This window comes from Erinaceus europaeus, chromosome 14, assembly GCF_950295315.1.
Source record: "Erinaceus europaeus chromosome 14, mEriEur2.1, whole genome shotgun sequence".
NCBI classification, from domain to species: domain Eukaryota; kingdom Metazoa; phylum Chordata; class Mammalia; order Eulipotyphla; family Erinaceidae; genus Erinaceus; species Erinaceus europaeus.
The window spans coordinates 26,504,885-26,523,708 of NC_080175.1; the positions used below are offsets into that span (position 1 = coordinate 26,504,885).

Consider the following 18,824-nt stretch of genomic DNA (forward strand, 5'->3'; position numbering starts at 1 on the left):
AAGAGGCTGAGGCCAGACAATTGTTACGTCATAGTTTCTTCCAAGTTGGCTTCCAGACTGTTTAAATGTTCTCAGCAAACCTCTGGAGGTTACAGGGATTCAAACCTCCCAATGCAGGCTCTAAATTCACAAGGCTTGAGACAGTGCCCTACAGGTGTGTTTGTCCAGGATAAACTGTATTTAAATAAACTCCTGATATACCCACTTTCTCTAGACACCTTCTTCTCCCTCTAAAATCAAGCATGCTGTCTCTTGTTGCCCAGGTAAGCTCAGTAAAGAAATAGCCACAGCAGATTGGGTGCACATGGCACAAAGTACAGGGACCGGAGTAGGAACCCCGGTTTGAGCCCCAGGTTCCCCACCTGCAGGGGGGTCACTTCGTGAGCGGTGAACCAGGTCTGCAGGTGTCTTTCTCTCCCCCTCTCTGTCTTCCCCTCCTTTCTCCATTTCTCTCTGTTCTATCCAATAATGACAACAATAACAACAACAATAATAATAATAATAACCACAACGATAAACAACAAAGGCGACAAAAGGAGAAAAAAAAATAGCCTACTCCTCAGTTACTCTCTGCAAACCACCAATATCTTTGGGAATATCTAAGTTTGGTCAGAGCAGCTTTACATGAGAAAGTCAAATAAATGCATATAAATAATCTGTTTGCTTTTTTACTTGTATATTAACAATGGAAAGAGTAGGCATAAGAAAAAGTGGCAAGGGACTAGGAAATACAGCTCACCAGGCAAGGTGTGCTCCTGACCATGTGTAAAACCCTGGATTCAAACCCTGACACCACATAGAGGTACCATAACATCAAGGGAAACTCCACAGATGGTGGAATGAGCTTTCTCTCTGTCTATCTGAAACAGAAAGAAAAAAAATTAATCTAGAAACAGTGATATTAGGAATTTGTGTGGCCCTGGCACCAGAAGAAAAAAAAAAGAGAGAGAGAGAACAAGGAGAAGAGGAGGAGGAGGAGGAGGAGGAGAAGGAGGGAGAGGAGGAAGAGGAGAAGGAAAAGGTGGCAATAGATTTCTCTCTTCCATTAACATCCATGCTTTTACAAATATTTATCTTGGGAGTCGGGCTGTAGCGCAGCGGGTTAAGCGCAGGTGGCGCAAAGCACAAGGACGGGCATTAAGGATCCCGGTTCGAACCCCGGCTCCCTACCTGCAGAGGAGTCGCTTCACAGGCGGTGAAGCAGGTCTGCAGGTGTCTATCTTTCTCTCCTCCTCTCTGTCTTCCCCTCCTCTCTCCATTTCTCTCTGTCCTATCCAACAACGACAACAACAATAATAACTACAACAATAAAACAACAAGGGCAACAAAAGGGAATAAATAAAATAAATACTTCAAAAAAAAAAAACAAATATTTATCTTAACAAGACGAGAGACAGAGAGAGAGAGAGAGACCAGACAGCCCACAGTTCAGCTCTAGCTTATTGTGATGTTGGGAATTGAACCTGGGAACTCAAAAGCTTCAAGCACTAAAGCCTTTTGCTTCACCATTTTCTGTCTCCCCAGACCCCATTCTCATTCACTCTACAGAACAGAGTAGAGGCTATGAAGTTAGGCATGGTCAACTACAGCTTCCAGTCTTACAGAATCAGTGGATAAAAGTCTGATTGCTTACCCTTAGAGACCAATGTCTAAGGGCCTAGCCTAAATGTGTAGCAAACAGGAGATAATCAATAAATATTGACTAGAAGCAACCAATAAGTTAGATCCAGAAGGAATTTAAACCTTGAGAATCATAAAAAGGCCCAAGAAGCTAGAGCAGTCCTATTCTATAGTCAATATAGGTGCTTCTACTAGATACTGTACCCACCTGTCATCACAAGGACTCAGAATTTAAAAAGGTCTGGAATTATTGGGTTGCTGGAAAAGTCATGACACATTTTTGCATAGAAAAAAAAAAGAAAAACATGGGGCAGGGGTAGATAGCATAATGGTTATGCAAACAGACTCTCATGCCTGAGGCTCCAAAGTCCCAGGTTCAATCCCCTGCACCACCATAAACCAGAGCTGAGCAGGGCTCTGGTAAAAAAAAAAAAATATGCCATGGCTTTTCCAACAACCCACTACATCTCCAAAGGCAAACTCGTTCCCCAACACTAACACCACCCTCAATACATACGCCACTAAGAAGTCTTCAAGTACAGTCCTAAAGGCTTTGAAACCATTTAGTAGCAGTCCTGTAAAGGAAAATTCTGTAATATTTTTAGATTGTTCCTCTCTACTTGAAAGCAAAAAAAAAAAAAATTATAGAAAGGCTTTCTTACGATCTAGAGACCAAGGACAAGGCAAAAAGATTTTCACTCCTAAGGCTCTACAGGCCCAGGTTCAATCCCCTGCACCACCCTAAACCAGAGCTGAAGAATCAAATATAATGGGAAGACAGAGAAAAACGCCTACACTGATGGACCAAGACAGCAGCTTAAAGAAAACCCCAAACTCGGGAGTCGGGCGGTAGCACAGCGGGTTAAGCGCAGGTGGCGCTAAGCACAAGGACCAGTGTAAGGATCCTGGTTCGAGCCCCCGGCTCCCCACCTGCAGGGGAATCGCTTCACAAGCGGTGAAACAGGACTGCAGGTGTCTATCTTTCTCTCCCCTTCCTTGTCTTCCCCTCCTCTCTCCATTTCTCTCTGTCCTATCCAACAACAACGAGATCAACAACAACCACAACAATAAAAAACAACAAGGGCAACAAAAGGGAATAAAGAAAGAAAGAAAGAGAGAGAGAGAGAGAGAGAGAGAGAGAGAAAGAAAGAAAGAAAGAAAGAAAGAAAGAAAGAAAGAAAGAAAAAGAAAACCCCAAACTCAACAGAACTATATACATCTCCAGATGAAGGCTTCAAAACTACGGTCTTAAGAAACCTCACTGAGGGGAGTCAGGCGGTAGCGCAGTGGGTTAAGTGCACGAGGCGCAAAGCATTAATGGACCGGATAAGTATCCCAGTTCGATCCCCCGGCTCCCCACCTGCAGGGGAGTCACTTCACAAGTGGTGACGCAGGTCTGCAGGTGTCTATCTTCCCCTCCTCTCTCCATTTCTCTCTGTCCTATCCAACAACGATGACAACAGCAATAACAACAACAACACTAACTACGACAATAAAACAATGGCAACAAAAGGGAATAAATAAAATAAATATAAAAAAAAGAAACCTCACTGAATTGAGATCTATGGAGAACTACAATAAATTCAGAGAAATTATGAAGGAAAATATATAGAAACATTCATAACAGTCACTAGAGGACTGAAAAATACTGGGACTAGGGAGACAGCATAATGACTATGTAAAACTTTCATGCCTGAGGTCTTTCTAGAGTCTCGGGTTCCATTCCCATCATCACCATAAACTAGAGCTAATCAGTGTGCTCTGGGGTCTGTCTGTCTCTCTCTCTCATAAATAAATATTCTCTCATGTCTTTAAATGATAATCAAGCAAAGCACAAGGACCGTAATAAGGATCCCGGTTCGAGCCCCTGGCTCTCCACCTGCAGGGTAGTCGCTTCACAGGCGGTGAAGCAGGTCTGCAGGTGTCTTTCTTTCCCTTTCTCTGTCTTCCTCTCCTCTCTCCATTTCTCTCTGTCCCATCCAACAATGATGACAACAAATAATAACTACAACAATAAAACAACAAGGGCAACAAAGAGAATAAATAAAAAGAAAAAAGAAAAAAAATTTTTTAAAAAGATAAACAAAAATATTCCATTTAAAAAAGGGGTCAGGTGGTGGCGCACCTGGTTGAGCACACATCTTATAATGCACAAAGACCCAGGTTCAAGCCCCCAGCCCCCACCTGCCACCTGCAGGGGGAAAGCTTTGTGAGTGGTAAAGCAGTGCTGTAGGTGTCTCTGTTTCTCTCCCTATCACCTCCTCCTCTCTCCATTTCTGGCTTTCTCTATCCAATAAATAAGTAAAGATAATTCAAAAGAAATTGTAAGCAAAACAAACACAGCAGAGAGGTACACCTGCAGGAAGACACACAACAAAAGTCCAAGTGGAGACCAGGAAGGTAGAGAAAGCTCAAAATAAATAAATAAATAAATAAATAAATAAATAAATAGCTAAGGCGAATGAAGACAGCCTGAGAGTGATGGAACATCAACAGGAACAACATTCACATCATACAGGGCACAAGAAGAAAAAGAGAAGGTTGCAGAGAATACAACGGACTTTGGTGGTTGTATATTCGTGCTTTGATAGAGTGAGGTAAACCATTTGGAAGAGATGAGAAATTGTACTATTAAAACAAATATAGGTTTGTAAGCCAAAGTTAGCTCAAAACAAGTAAAAGCTACTACCAAGGAGAAAAGAAACACAACAGATTACAGTACTTTCTGTGAAACTGTACTAGATGAAGTAAATACGGAAGTTGCAAGGATTTGTCTAATAGAAGAACAGAGATCAAAGACCACAGACCAGGATGGAAAGATAGCTCACCAAGTAGGGTGCCTGCACTGAAATGCATAAGAGCCATGTTCAAGCCCCAACACTACATGGGAGGTGATATGGCAACAGAGAAAGTTTCAGTGCTGTGGTGTCTCTCACTCTGTATCTATGTGAATTTAAAAAAAAAAAGTAACCACAAGTGATGAAATTGTTCAAGCATGAGGTTCTGACCCACAACAACAACAATTACAAGACCACAAGCCATGCTAGAAGAATTCTGCTGGACCACACATTTTCTTCAGACCCCAAAACAAGAGCAGGATCAAGTAACCTGACTTTTCATTTCCTCTTTCAGCTCCCTATTCTTAAGTCACAGATTCTACTACACTGTCTAGCTGTGAGATTGAGGATAACTCCAATATATAAGAACCCCCCCCCCCAGAAGATCTCTATAAGGATGAAAGGATGGCAGGGCCTGGGCACAGGTAAGGGAGAGAGAGTGGTCATTCTGCCCCTACGGCTGGGACATCCCAGCCCTACAGGCAGCACAGAGTTAACTACCCATACGCTTTGAGAAGCACAAAGGTACATCACTGCAACATGCCTAACATTTACATTGCCTCTCTCTGCTCATTAAACAGGTTTTGGTTAAATAATGAACAAACTGTATTACAGACTCCGATGAGAATTCCAAAATTATAAATCAACTGGGAAAGCCCAAAGGGGCAGACAGACGGGGGGGGGGGGGGGGGGGAAGGATAATATTGACTAATATAAAGGGCGCAGCTTGACAGTGGATATTCCTGCCACACCTGATCAAACACACTCCATGGGGGGAGGGGAAAGAGAGCAGGAGAGGAGAGATGGGACAAGACAGCCTGAAATTTGCATCCGGAAAAGATTAAAACGGATTCTTTGGGGATAGAGAAAATACATAATATATATTACTATAAATGCAAAACTGTACTAAAAGCTAACTCAAATGTCAAAGATTACAGCTTGAATAAATTTAAATATAAAAGCCATGTGCTTCCTTGAGTTAATGAGAGAGACATAAAAGGACAAAGTGGGCCAGGAGGCTGCACAGAACCTATACTGCCTTAGTTGGGCAGTGGGTTCAAAGAACAGTGACTATAATCAAAGGCTCCCCCCATAACTCTGAGCCCTGAGAAAGAGCAGGCTAATCCTCACTATTCCAACCAACATTTACCATTTTCTCGAATTAAGATATAATTCATTTGCCTTAAAATTCATCCTTTAAAATATAAAACTCACCATTCTTGATATGTTCATAAAGGTGTACTACCTTCACCAGAACATTTTCCTCACTCCTTCAAAAGAAATGCTCTACTTGGGGGCCAGGAGGTAGCGCAGTGGGTTAAGTGCACGTGGCGCATAGGGCAAGGACCGGCTTAAGGAACCCGGTTCAAGCCCCCGGCTCCCCACCTGTAGGGGAGTCACCTCACGAGTGGTGAAGCAGGTCTGCAGGTGTCTTTTTTATTATTATTATTTTTATATTTATTTATTTTCCCTTTTGTTGCCCTGTCTGCAGGTGTCTTATCTTTCTCTCCCTCTGTCTTCCCCTCTTCTCCATTTCTCTCTGTCCTATCCAACAATGATGACAGCAATAACAATAATAGTAACCACAACAAGGGCAACAAAAGGGAAAAAATGGCCTCCAGGAGCAGTGGATTTGTAGTGCAGGCACCCAGCAATAACCCTGGAGGCAAAAGAAAGAAAAAAAGGAAGGAAGAAAGGAAGGAAGGAAGGAAGAAATAAAGAAAGAAAGGAAAGAGAGAAAGAAAGGAAAGAAGAAAGAAAGGAAAGAAGAAAGAAAGGGAGAAAGAAAGAAAGAAAGAAAGAAAGGGAGAAAGAAAGAAAGGCAGACTCTACTTATTAATAGTACTCCTCAGGCCCCTCCCAACCCTTGGCAACCACACATCTGCTTTAACTCCTTTGGGATAAACTCCTAAAAGTATTCCTAAGAGAACTTAAAGACCAAATGAGAAGCAAGGGTCAATCAAGTCTCACTGGCGGTAAGCTAGGGATTTCCCCAAAGTAACAAAATGCAAACTTTGCTCTTGGGCATCTTATATCATCCAACTACAACCCTCTCTTTAAGATTTAGTATTAGATATTGTATTATTCTAAATTCTAGACAGCAGGCAATCATCATGCAGTTTGGGCAAATACTAACTGCAAATGTGGTCCAGAGACCTACAACTGTGAAAATAACTGATATGGACTTAGTCACATTTACCAGAGACAATGGACTTATTTCCTTCACAATGTTCAGATAATACTCCTGGAGGAATAGGTAGAGCTTATGTACTTAAAAGACCCTTTGACTATTTACAAGAAAAGAAAACATATCATTTTGGTTTCCTGACAGTGTCCAGTGAACCACCTATTTCTAACTGATATTCTTACCAACCAAGTCAACAGATAATCTAGAAAAATGCAAATAGAACATCTTTGTAAAGAGACCAAGTCCAAGTCAGTTTCATGAGTAAAAATGAGTGGAGGTCTTAGAATTCCAGTCACTCCTCCTTCAACCTAAGTGACACACCATTCGGATACAAAGTATGGACAGTCCCTTCAGTTTATCTCTCCAAGTTCAAATTGTCTTCCCAGCCTCCTATTGTTAACAGGCGTCCAAGAACACAGTCCTCCTGACACTGCCAATCAGAAAAATCTGTTTGTTTCCGTAAAAGAAACAAGAGATTGGTCATGGACTACAGAGTCCAGGACCACAGGGGCAGCTGACCATAAACCTGCTCCTGGAAAATAGCATAACTGAAGGGACCAGGGGGGTCAGAACCAATCAAGACCATGAAATGCTCTATCCAGGTCCCCTCTGTCATTTTCTCAGCAGGTAACATAAAAATCAAGAACAATGGGCAAGCTTGGCAGGCACCATTTCAACATCTACCACAGCACCTGAAATATTTGTTCCTGGGAAGTAGTACCACCTTTGGGGGACACCGAACTTTGGTGGTGGTTGAGGTGTGGAACTACACCCCTGTAATCTTAAAACCTTGTAAACTATAATAAAATCAATGATGAAAAAACTATATGAAAGAAAGAAGGGAGGGAGGGAAGGAAGAAGGAAATAGAGAGAGAAAATGGTACTACCACCTACTTACATGCTCTAGCTATACTCCTTGAGCCGCTGACAGAACTGGTTCCTCAGCACATTCTGGTTTTATTAGTTTTAAGCAGCAGGTAACCTGAATTTCTAATTCAAGGATATAAAAAAAAAAGTTTCAGACTTTTTTTCTTTTTACTGCCACTAGGGTTATCACTAGGGCACCGTGCTGGCACTATGAATCCACTGTTCCCAGAGGTAATTTTCTTTCTTTTTCTATTTTACTAGATAGAAGAAAGAAAAAAAGTTGAGAGACGAGGGGGATATGGAGAAGGAGAGAAAAAGACACCTGCAGAGCTGCTTCACCACTCATGAAACTATTCTCCATTTCTCATTAAAAATTTTTTTATTTGTTTATTGTCTATTTAAATGGTAGAAGCTGAAAACAAAAATTTCAGTTTTTGTAACAGATGTTACTAGTTAAACCATCCCAGGTCTACATTGTAAAACTCCATTATAGTCAACAGAGGAATATAGCTCTGAGGTTTTCCCCTTCATTCTGTATCTTCTTCCTTGAAAAACACAAAAGTTGCTGAGGTTTGCCTTCTTCCCTGACTATCTATCTATCTATATATATATATATAATATAAGGAACTACTTGTGTACATTCTCCTCTAACTGTGTAAGCAGAAGCAGTACAAAACAGGGCTCTATACCAAGCAAGAGAGTATAAATGTCAAGTTTTTACTCCAGCTCTTAGGATCAGTATGACACCTACCAAATCACTCAAAACCTTACGACTTCATTCATAAAAAGGGACATTACCTATCATGTTTCCCTTTACAGCGCTGTGCAAAGTTCTATAAGGTAATAAAAATCAAAGTGGTTTTGAAAATTCTAATCCTAGAAATATTAAGTAAGGTTATAATGATTAGGAAAAGGGGATAAAAGATTCTGGAAACTCATGGAAACTAAAAGCTTCATTACAGAGAACTAGGGCCCCAAAATCAACAATGATTTTCTGTAAGAGAAGGGTTTTGTTGCAATATTAAAAACTTCACTTTGTTACCAACTTCCCATTTTATGGTATGTGTGAAAAAAGTATATAATTACAATTTTTAAAAGTAGTTGAAAAAAAAACACTGAAGGAAATTTGTTAATTGTACATTGATTTACACTAAAACAGGACACCCTAGTACAAAATCTAGGGAAAGGATTAACTAACTAACCAAGAGGAAACCATACCCATAGGCCAAATCTGGCTCAAAGTCTGCTTAAAAAAAAAAAAAAATCATCACTTGCCCCAGATCTAATCAATGGGGTTTACAGTTAACAATATTTATATACTTTTCCCATATTTGGGAGCTACTCTCTGCCCTGATACAGCTTACAAGTCCTTTTTCCAACTATGACACCATCTCCTCAGACAATAACTTAGGTCACCTGCATGTTAGATGTCAAACTCAGGCAAAAACTAGTAGGGTCATGAGCCCCTTGGAAAAAGCTAGACCTACTACTAGCTTTTTCCAAAATGGAGAGAGACTTCAAATCTTTATCTGCAATATTCTTGTCCTTAGGTTCATGATTAGTTAACAATTTGTTCTGTCTTATATCTTAACTTTTTTAAGCCACCAGGTTCTAGACGCTATCATGATGCCAACCCGACTTCCCTGGGCAGACGGCCCCACCAATATGTCCTGGAGCCTCACCTCCCCAGAGGGAAAGAGAGAGACAGGCTGGGAGTATGGACCGACCTGTTAACGGCCATGTTCAGTGGGGAAGCAATTACAGAAGCCAGACCTCCCACCTTCTGTACCCCATAATGATCCTGGATCCATCCTCCCAGAGGGATAAAGAATAGGAGAGCTATCAAGGGAGGGGATTGGATACAGAGTTCTGGTGGTGGGAATTATATGGAAGTGTACCCTTCTTATCCTAGGGTCATGTCAATACTTCCATTTTATGAATCAATAAATAATAAATAAAAAATTATCACTCATTTATTCAAGTATTATCTCTGTCTGCTTTTGAGTTACAATGACCGAACTGAGTAGTTGTACAGTTTCTCTGGCAATATATTTACAAAGGCTAAAATATTTACAACATAATCTTATACAAAAAACAAAAAAAAAACCTTATCCATGCTGCAGTCTATCAAACATCTTTCTTTTTCAAGCCAGAATAAGTAATACTACCTCAGTAGTGGAACTTACCTGTTATCTTGTTTAAAATATCCTTTAGATGACTAAAACTATGCAGCAAAGGATCACGATCTTCATCCTGGAACACACAGTTGTTGTTTTATAAATTACTATCACACTAAAGAGATAAAAGAAAACAAAGGACAGAGGGGGGAATAGCAGTTATGCAATTAAAATTGGTTTTAATTGGTTTTAATGTCCAAGGCTCCAAAGTCTCGGGTTCAATCCCTCACACCACCACAAACCAGAGCTGAGTAGTACCCTGGTATAAATAAATAAATAAATAATCAAAGTCTCTTTCTCTAAAACCAATAAGAAATCAAATAAATTTTCCTTCTGAGGAAAAGAAAATTAACCATGGTTTACTTGTCCCACAATCTCTTATTCTATTGATATACTTCCAGTTCACACAAAACAATAAGCACCAAAGGACTAATCTACACAGTGAGCATAATATTCAAGATACTTAAGAGTAAATTGTGTGTGCTTTGCACTACGATTCAAATGAAGCAGAGCTCTCATGAATGGAATTACTATCCTTATAAGAGAGATCTGGCAGGGTAGATGGCATAATGGTTATGCAAAGAGATTTCTGTGCCTGAGGCTCTGAAGTCCCAGGTTCAATCTCCTGCCATGAGCCACAGTTGAGCAGTGCTCCAGTAAAAGAAAAAGAAAAAAAAAAAAAAAAAAGAGGTCCAAGAGAGTTCCTTTATACCTTCCACCAAATGGAGGATATAATCAGAAGTCTGAAGCCCATGACCATTCTGATTTCATGGCATCCTGATTTCAGACTTCCAGCCTCCAGAACAGCAAGAAGTAAATTTCTCTTGTTTACAAATTATCAAATTTATAATACTTTATTATAGTATATTATTATTTATATTATTCCAAATTTCTCAAGCTCATTATGAAACTGCATACATTCATTTCAAAGAAATTTCTGCCTCTACTCCACTTCTAGATCAACCAACTTTAATGTACATATTTTACCAAGTTGGAAATGCCTAAATATGTTTTTACAATCGTGTCTAAATAAAACAACTTTTATAATTGTGCAAAAAGTTTTTTTTGCCTCCAGGGTTATTGGTGGGACTCGGTGCCTGTACCACAAATCCACTGCTCTTGGAGGCCATCTTTTTTTTTTTTTAATTTTCTTTATTTTTTATTTATTTTCCCTTTTGTTGCCTTGTTGTTTTTTCATTGTTGTTGTAGTTATTATTGTTGTTGCCATTGATGTCGTCATTGTTAGATAGGCCAGAGAGAAATGGAGAGAGGAGGGGAAGACAGAGAGGAGAGAAAGATACACACCCACAGACCTGCTTCACTGCCTGTGAAGCGACACCCCTGAAGGTGAGGAGCCAGGGGCTCAAACCGGGATCCTTACACTGGTCCTTGTGCTCTGTGCCACCAGCGTCCAACCCACTGCGCTACTGCCCAGCTCCCACAAAAAGTATTCTTAAGGTCTGGGGAAATAGCATAGTGGTCAAACAAAACAAAAAAACTTTAATGCCTCAGGCACCAAAGTTCAATTTAGGCACCAGCTTCAATTCCCAGCATCACTATAAATCAGAGCTGAACAGAATTCTGGTAAAACTAAATATTATAATAATAATATACATATGTATTCTTGAACATGTGCAATAAAGAAAGCTAGCTTTAGGGGCTTCACAAGTGGTGAAACAGTACTGCACTGGTAAAACAGTGTCTGTCACTCTCCCTCTCTATCTCCCCCTTCCTCTCAATTTCTGGCTGTCTCTATCCAATAAAATAAATAAAGATAATAAAAAAAAATGGGGTCCAGGTAGTGGCACACCTGGTTGAGAGCACATGTTACAGTGTGCAAAGACCCAGGTTCAAACCCCCAGTCCCCACCTGTAGGGGGAAGTTTCGTGAACGGTGAAGCAGTGCTACAGGGGTCTCTGTCTCTCCCTATCACCTCCTTCCCTCTCAATTTCTGGCTATCTCTATCTAAAAATTAAATAAAGATAATACCAAGTGGTCTGGGAGGTGGCGCAATGGATAAGTCATTGACCTCTCAAGCATGAGGTCCCGAGAGCAGTCCCAGCAGCACACGTACCAGTCATGTCTGGTTCTTTCCCTCTCTCCCCCCCTATATTTCTCATTAATAAATAAATAAAATCTTTAAAAGAAAAGATAATATCAAAAAAAATAAAAATAAAAAAGATAATTAAAAAATTTAGAAGAAAGCTAGCTTTACAAAAAGTAGTTTTCTTACTTAACTGACTGGTAAAATGTGAAAAATATGACCTGTTTGGTAAACTACCAAGGAATACTATCACCATGTCATTGTCCATATATCAGTAACTATTTTTTTTTAATCTACAGACAGAAAAATCTAGAGAGGAGGGGAAGACAGAGGGGAGAGAAAGATAGATACCTGCAGACTTGCTTCACCGCTTGTAAAACGACTCTCTTGCAGGTGGGGAGCCAGGGGCTCGAACCAGGATCCTTAAACCGGTCCTCGCACTTTGCGCCACCTGCGCTTAACCCATCAGTAACTAATTTAAACAAATTTGATTGGTAATTATAGTCCTAAGAATTAGAAAATAAGTAATTGTTCTGGCATTTTTAGGCTTATCTAAGAGGTCCAGACTGCTAATTTGTTTATAAAATAGCTTTAAAAAAAAAGTTGGGGAGCTAGCATAATGGTTACGGCAAACTTTCATACCTGAGGCTCTGATTTCCCAGGTTCAATCTCCACTATAAACCAGAGCTGAGCTGTGTTCTGGTATAGGTTAAAAAAAAGGGGGGTGGGGCAAGGAGACGGGCGGTGGTATATCCAGTAATCTAGTATAGCACACATGTGACTGTGAATAAGGATCTGGGTCCCCACCCACAAGTGGGAAGCTTCAGGATAAGTGAAGCAAGTGCTTTAGGTGTCTCTCTGTCTCTCTCCCTATCTCCCCGTTCCCTCTCAACTTCCCTCTGTCCAATCACTATTTTAAAAAGAAGAAGGAGTTGAGGGAAATGCCCGCTAGTAGCAATGGTGCAGGCACAGAGCCTCAATAAAAACCCTGGTGACAACAAAAATATAAACGGGGTTGGGCGGTAGCGCACCGACTTAAGCACACATGGCGCAAAGGGCAAGGACCAGCGTTAAGGATCCTGGTTCCAGCCCCCTGGGCTCCCCCGCTACACACCTGTGTGTGGGGGGGGTCGTTTCACAAGCGGTGAAGCAGGTCTGCAGGTATCTTTCTCTCCTCCTTTCCGTCTTCCCCTCCTCTCTCGCTTTTTCTCTGTCCTATCCAACAACAATGACAGCAATAACAACAACAACAACAATGATAAACAACAAGGGCAACAAAAGGGAAAAAATTGCCTCCAGGAGCAGTGGATTTGTAGTAGTGCAGGCACCCAGCCCCCGGGATAACCTTGGAGGTAAAAATAAATATATATATATGTGTATATATATATATATATATATATATATATATATATATAGAGAGAGAGAGAGAGAGAGAGAGAGAGAGGGAGGGAGAGAGAGAGAAATAAATAGGAAAAGTATCATCTTTTAAGTACCAGTGGGGGGGGGGCCTAAGGCCCAATAAATTTGGTACTACTTGGAGTAAAGGCAGAAACATATCTGACACCAAGAACAATTCTGAATTCCTACCATTCTGCTAGTTACTAGAAAACTACTGTCTCCTACATGCAACAGTTCAGTAACCAAGCTCTCTGCATATCCCTACTTACCAGTGGGGTATGGGTGCTCCATCGGGCATTTCGTTTAATGGCCCCAACCACAATGTTAATCTCTCCTTGAATGATATAAATATTCTTATCCACCATCTTGGCAAGCCTACCAAAACAGTTAAAAAGTCTAGTTAATATGTGGCTACCCAGAGCATACCTACGCTTAAATCTGTTCATGATAAGGTTAGGATTAAGAATTTAATTTTATTAGTCATAATTTTGCACCTGTAGTACTAAAATAGGATGAAACCTACCTTATGTACCCAAACATCTGGGTTTCCTAAATGTCTCTAAATTCAAGATACAATTCAAAGAGAATTAATCCAGAAAATTTCTCAATCATCTCTAGCAAACATGACAAATTCTTCAGACAATTGTCCCTAAAGTTTTGATCCAATAAGGTCTTCAGGTGTGCACATCCATTAATATATATTGTTAAATTAAATTTCGGAGAGGGGAAGGAGATAGTATAATGGTGATGCAAAAAGATTCTCATGCCAGCTAGGTGGTGATGCACATTACAGTGAGGAACCAGAGTTCAAGCCCCTGGTCCCCACCTGCTGGGGGAAAATTTCATGAAGTACACCTACAGATGTCTCTCTGTCTCTTTCCCTCTTTATCTCCCCTCCCTTTCTCAAATTCTCTCTGGCCCTATCCAATAATAAATAAATAAATATTTTAAATGAGAGAGAACTTCACGCCTGAGGTTTCGAGGTCCCAGGTTTAACCCTCCTCACTACCATAAGTCAGAACTGGGGGAAAAAAGAAAGAAAAAGCATATATATATATATATATATATATATATATATATATATATATATATTCTGTTCCCCAGGGGGCTGGGAGCTAGTGTGCCCAGTACAAGAACCTGGGCTCAAGACCTTGGTCTCCACCTAAAAGGGGAGAAGTTTCACAAGTGGTAAAGGAGTGCTGTAGGTGTCTCTCTGTCTTTCTCTCTCTCCCTATCTCCTCCTTCCCTCTCAGTTTCTGCCTCTAGCCAATGAATAAATAAATATTTTTAAAAGATATTTCAGATGGGGAGTCAGGCAGTAGCACAGCGGGTTAAGTACACGTGGTGCAAAGCGCAAGGACCAGTTTAAGGATCCGGGTTCAAGCCCCCGGCTCCTCACCTGCAGGGTAGTTGCTTCACAGGCGGTGAAGCAGGTCTGCAGGTGTCTGTCTTTCTCTCCCCCTCTCTGTCTTCACCTCCTTTCTCCATTTCTCTCTGTCCTATCCAACAATGACAACAACACGGGCAACAAAAAGGAATAAATAAATTTTTTAAAAAGATATTTCAGATGTTTTATACTTCTTTTGTCCACTCAGTGAAGTAACAATGAATGCTAAAATGAAAAATAAAGAATAAAGGGCTTTACTGGTTTAAAGCTACAGTTTAAACCAATTTAAACTTGATTTAGGGCTGGGGAGACAGAATAATGATTATGCAAAAACTTTCATGCCTAAGGCTTTGAGGTCCCAGATTCAATCCCCAGCACCATCATATGCCAGATATGAGCAGTGCTCTGGTTTTCCTTCCTATCTATCTACCTATCTGGATCTCTTTTTTGTATCTCTCATTAAATAAAATATTTTTTAAATAAACATGATTAATACCACAGTTCCAAAGTCAATTTGTAGACGGCATCCATTCTATCAAGCTCCAGAAGAATTGATAGGGGGAGTGATACAACCTTTGAAAACTTCTGAAAATACAAGTTCACTGGTTTATAGCAGGACATCTCTAATAAGCAGACTAAAAGACAGACCTTTTTTTTCCCTGTCACAGGGGCTTCACCATCACTCCAGGTTAACTTTTTCAAATAGAAACAGGGAGAGGGAGGGAGCAAGGGAAATACATCACTACATTGAAGCTTCCCCTGCTGAGGTGGAAGCTAAGCTTGAACTTGGGTCATGTGCAGGGCAGACCAGACACTTTCTCAAGTAAGTTGTCAAGAGTAAGGCAGACCTTTTTTTTTTTTTACCTGAGCACTAATCAGCTCTGGCTTTTTGGTGGTGCAGGGGATTGAACCTGGGACTTCAAAACCTCAGGCATGAGAGTCTCTTTGCATAACCATTATGCTATCTAACCCCACCCGGCAGACTTTTTTTTAAAGCTAATTTTATATGAAAATCTAAAAACTGAAATATAATTTAATAATTGAAGTAGGATTTTTTTTTTCTGCCTCGAGCAGCAGTGGTAAAAGATACTTAATTTCCCCAGGTGAAAACATAAACTTTCTTCTTGGAGTAGGAAAAAAAAAATTCAAAAAGCATGTAAAACTTATGATACCACTTTCCATTATTTAGAAAATTTCCTTAGGAAGATAAAAATTTGGGGGTCGGGCGATAGCACGGCAGGTTAAGTACACGTGGCGCAAAGTGCAAGGACAGGTGTAAGGATCCCGGTTCAAGACCCTGGCTCCCCACCTGCAGGGGAGTCGCTTCACAGGCAGTGAAGCAGGTCTGCAGGTGTCTATCTTTCTCTCCTCCTCTCTGTCTTCCCCTCCTCTCTTCATTTCTCTCTGTCCTATCCAACAACAAATGACATCAACAATAACAATAATAACCACAACAAGGCTATAACAAGAAGGGCAACAAAATGGGGGGAAATGGCCTCCAGAAGCAGTGGATTCATGGTGCAGGCACTGAGCCCCAGCAATAATCCTGGAGGCAAAAAAAAAAAAAAAAAGATAAAAATTTACAAGCAGAAAAAAAAAGCAGGAGGGAAAGGGGCAATTACACAGACGAGCATTTAGATTGGGCTCACAGAATGCTACAGCAGCAGTATGGCTATCAGGGTAAGAGAAGAAGAAATTTCAGAAATATTTACTAATTAAGCACCTAGGCTGCATAAGGTAGCTTTCAGAATGCTAAGGATACATAGCATGACTGTATGTTACCATTTATGTAAAAACTAACAAACCAATTAACCCACCCTACAGAAATTCTTCGGATTTTTGCTTTTAAAAATATGCAATATTTGGGAGCCTGAGAGATAATGCAGTGATAGTACACAGGCTTTACATGAGAAAGATGCCAAGTTCAATCCCTGGCACCACTAAAAGCAAGAGTGTGTGATACTTATGAGAATCTACTATCAATATAATTAAAAATTAGTAAGTATTAAAGAAATTAGGGGCTGGGGAGATGGCATACTAGTTATGCAAAAGACTTTCATGCCTGAGGCTCTGATGTCCAAGGTTCAATTCCCAGCACCACCATAAGCCAGAGTTGAACAGTGCCCTGGTAAAATAAATAAATAATAAATAAAAAAGAAAATGAGATATAATTCCTGCCCTTGGGGTATTTATAGAACTTGATGGAATCTGAAAGAAAATTAAAATGGGGCCGGGTGGTAGCGCACCTGGTTGAGCACACATGTTATATTGTATAAGGACCTGGCTACGGAAGAAGGGCAAACGCTAGAAGAAGAAGAAGGACCTGGGTTTGAGCCCCCGGTTCCCAGCTGTAAGGGGAAAGCTTCACAAGTGGTGAAGCAGTGCTGCAGGTGTCTGTCTCTCTCTGTATCTCCGCTTCCTCTCAATTTCTGGCTGTCTCTATCCAATAAATAAGTAACAATTAATTTTTTAATACTTTATTTACTAATGAGAACAATAGGAGGAGAGAGAGAAAGAACCAGGCATCACACCGGTACATGTGCTGCCAGGGGTTGAACTCGGGACCTCATGCTTGAGAGTTCAGTGCTTTATCCATTGCACCACTTCCTGGATCACAAGATTAATTTGTTTTAATTTTAAAAAATTTTTTAAACTTAGCCACCAATAGAAAGGGAAAAAAATGTATCCTAAACTTTGTCTATTTGCATATTTTACACAAGATGGTATCCCCAGAAAGTGAGTTGTATGATAACACTATAATAAAATAAAAAAAAAAACTGGTATAAATTTTGTCTAGGCCCATAACACTTCCTCCAATCCAACACTTATTTTAATGACAACTTAAAGAAACAACTGAGTCACATATTTGTTTTCCAAATGCTAGGCACAAAACAATGTTCTTTTCTGAGGGAAGCCAAGAAATGGAAGAAAGATAGACAAATTCAAAAATTATCTTAAGTATCAAAAGGCAAAAGGCAGGCCAGGGAGCTAGCATAATAGCTATACAAAAGACTTTCAGGTCTGAGACTTTAAGGTCTCAAGTTCAACTCCCAGCACTAGCATAAACCAGAGCTGATCAGTGCCCTGAGAAAGGAAGGCAAGCGTGGGGAAAGAATAGAGGAGGAGAAAGATAAAATCCTTAGTATTAAATTTCATCATTTGTTTCTAGATTTCTGGGAGTATTTTTTAAAAAACTGTTACCGAGTAGCCTAGGAGATACTATGCGTGGATAAGGCAATGAACTTTAAGCAGAAAGTACTAGAGTTTGAACCCCGGCACTGCATGTGCCAGAGTGATACTCTGGTTCTCTCTCTCCTCCTCCTCCTTTCTCATCAATAAATAAATACAAAAGAAGGGAGTGAGGGGAGAAGGATGAAGAAAAAAAAAAAAAAAAGAAAGAAAGAAAAGAAACTGTTACTTAAGTTACCTCCAGAGAAAAGACCCAGAAAATTGAGGAGCAGGAGTGAGAGGGAAACTTACTTTTCTGTGTATATTCTTCTGTGTCTTTTAGACTTAAATTATTTTAAATAAATCATTTTCAATTTTTTATGTATTTATCATTTATTGGATAGAGACAAAGAAGTTTAGAGGGGAGGGAGAGACAGAGAGGAAGAGAGACTCCTGCAGCACTGCTTCACCACTTGTGAAGCTTCCCCCCTACAGGTGGCAGCCAGGGACTTGAACCTGGGTTCCTGTGCCTCATAACCAGTGCCTCAATAACCAGTGAGACTTCTGGAGATCTAAGAGGATCTATGTGCTATTCAGAAGACTTACTGGAGGAATACATTTTAAACTAGACTTCCAACTGATATAACCAACCATAATTCATTAGGTACCAAAAACTAAACAATTTTTAAGATTGAAAAAAAAAATATGAGGAGCAGCAGCACTGTCTTAAGCTTTTCTTGTAAAAAAGAAACATACAGGAAGTGAAGAGGAATTGTTTTCTTTTTTTTTTAAATTTTATGGCTTTTTTTTTTTTAAGATTTTACTTATTCATTTATTTATTAATGAGAAAGAAAGAGCGAGAGAAAGAATCAGAATTGATCTGGTACATGTGCTGCTGGGGACTGAACTCAGGACTTCTTGCTTGAGAGTCCAATGTTTTATCCACTGTGCTACCTCCCGGACCATGGAATTATTTTCAAGGACTATGCAGTTACATATCCTCCCTCCAGTACTCAGCATTTGTCCCATCAACCAATATCTCTCCCAACACTATCAAATAGGAAGCTCTGAACCACTTGCTCTCTAATAGTCCATTAAAATAGTAAAATAAAGTGTTTTAATAATAATAATGATGATG

At 40.1% G+C, this 18,824-nt stretch overlaps 1 protein-coding gene across 9 annotated transcripts in view; it reads right to left on the reverse strand.

Moving 5' to 3' along the window:
- The window catches only part of GBF1 (golgi brefeldin A resistant guanine nucleotide exchange factor 1), a 183,975-nt gene that overhangs the window by 149,522 nt on the left and 15,629 nt on the right, over positions 1-18,824 (reverse strand). For 7 of the 9 annotated variants that reach the window (XM_007530831.3, XM_060171429.1, XM_007530846.3 and 4 more), the window contains exons 2-3: positions 13,401-13,506; positions 9,699-9,765 (exon numbers count right to left, since the gene is read on the reverse strand). In XM_007530831.3, the coding sequence (XP_007530893.2) occupies positions 9,699-9,765; positions 13,401-13,496 (163 nt within the window). In that variant the 5' untranslated portion in view covers positions 13,497-13,506. The remainder of the gene's footprint in view (positions 1-9,698; positions 9,766-13,400; positions 13,507-18,824) is intronic. The other 2 variants (XM_060171430.1, XM_060171431.1) reach the window with 1 other exon arrangement.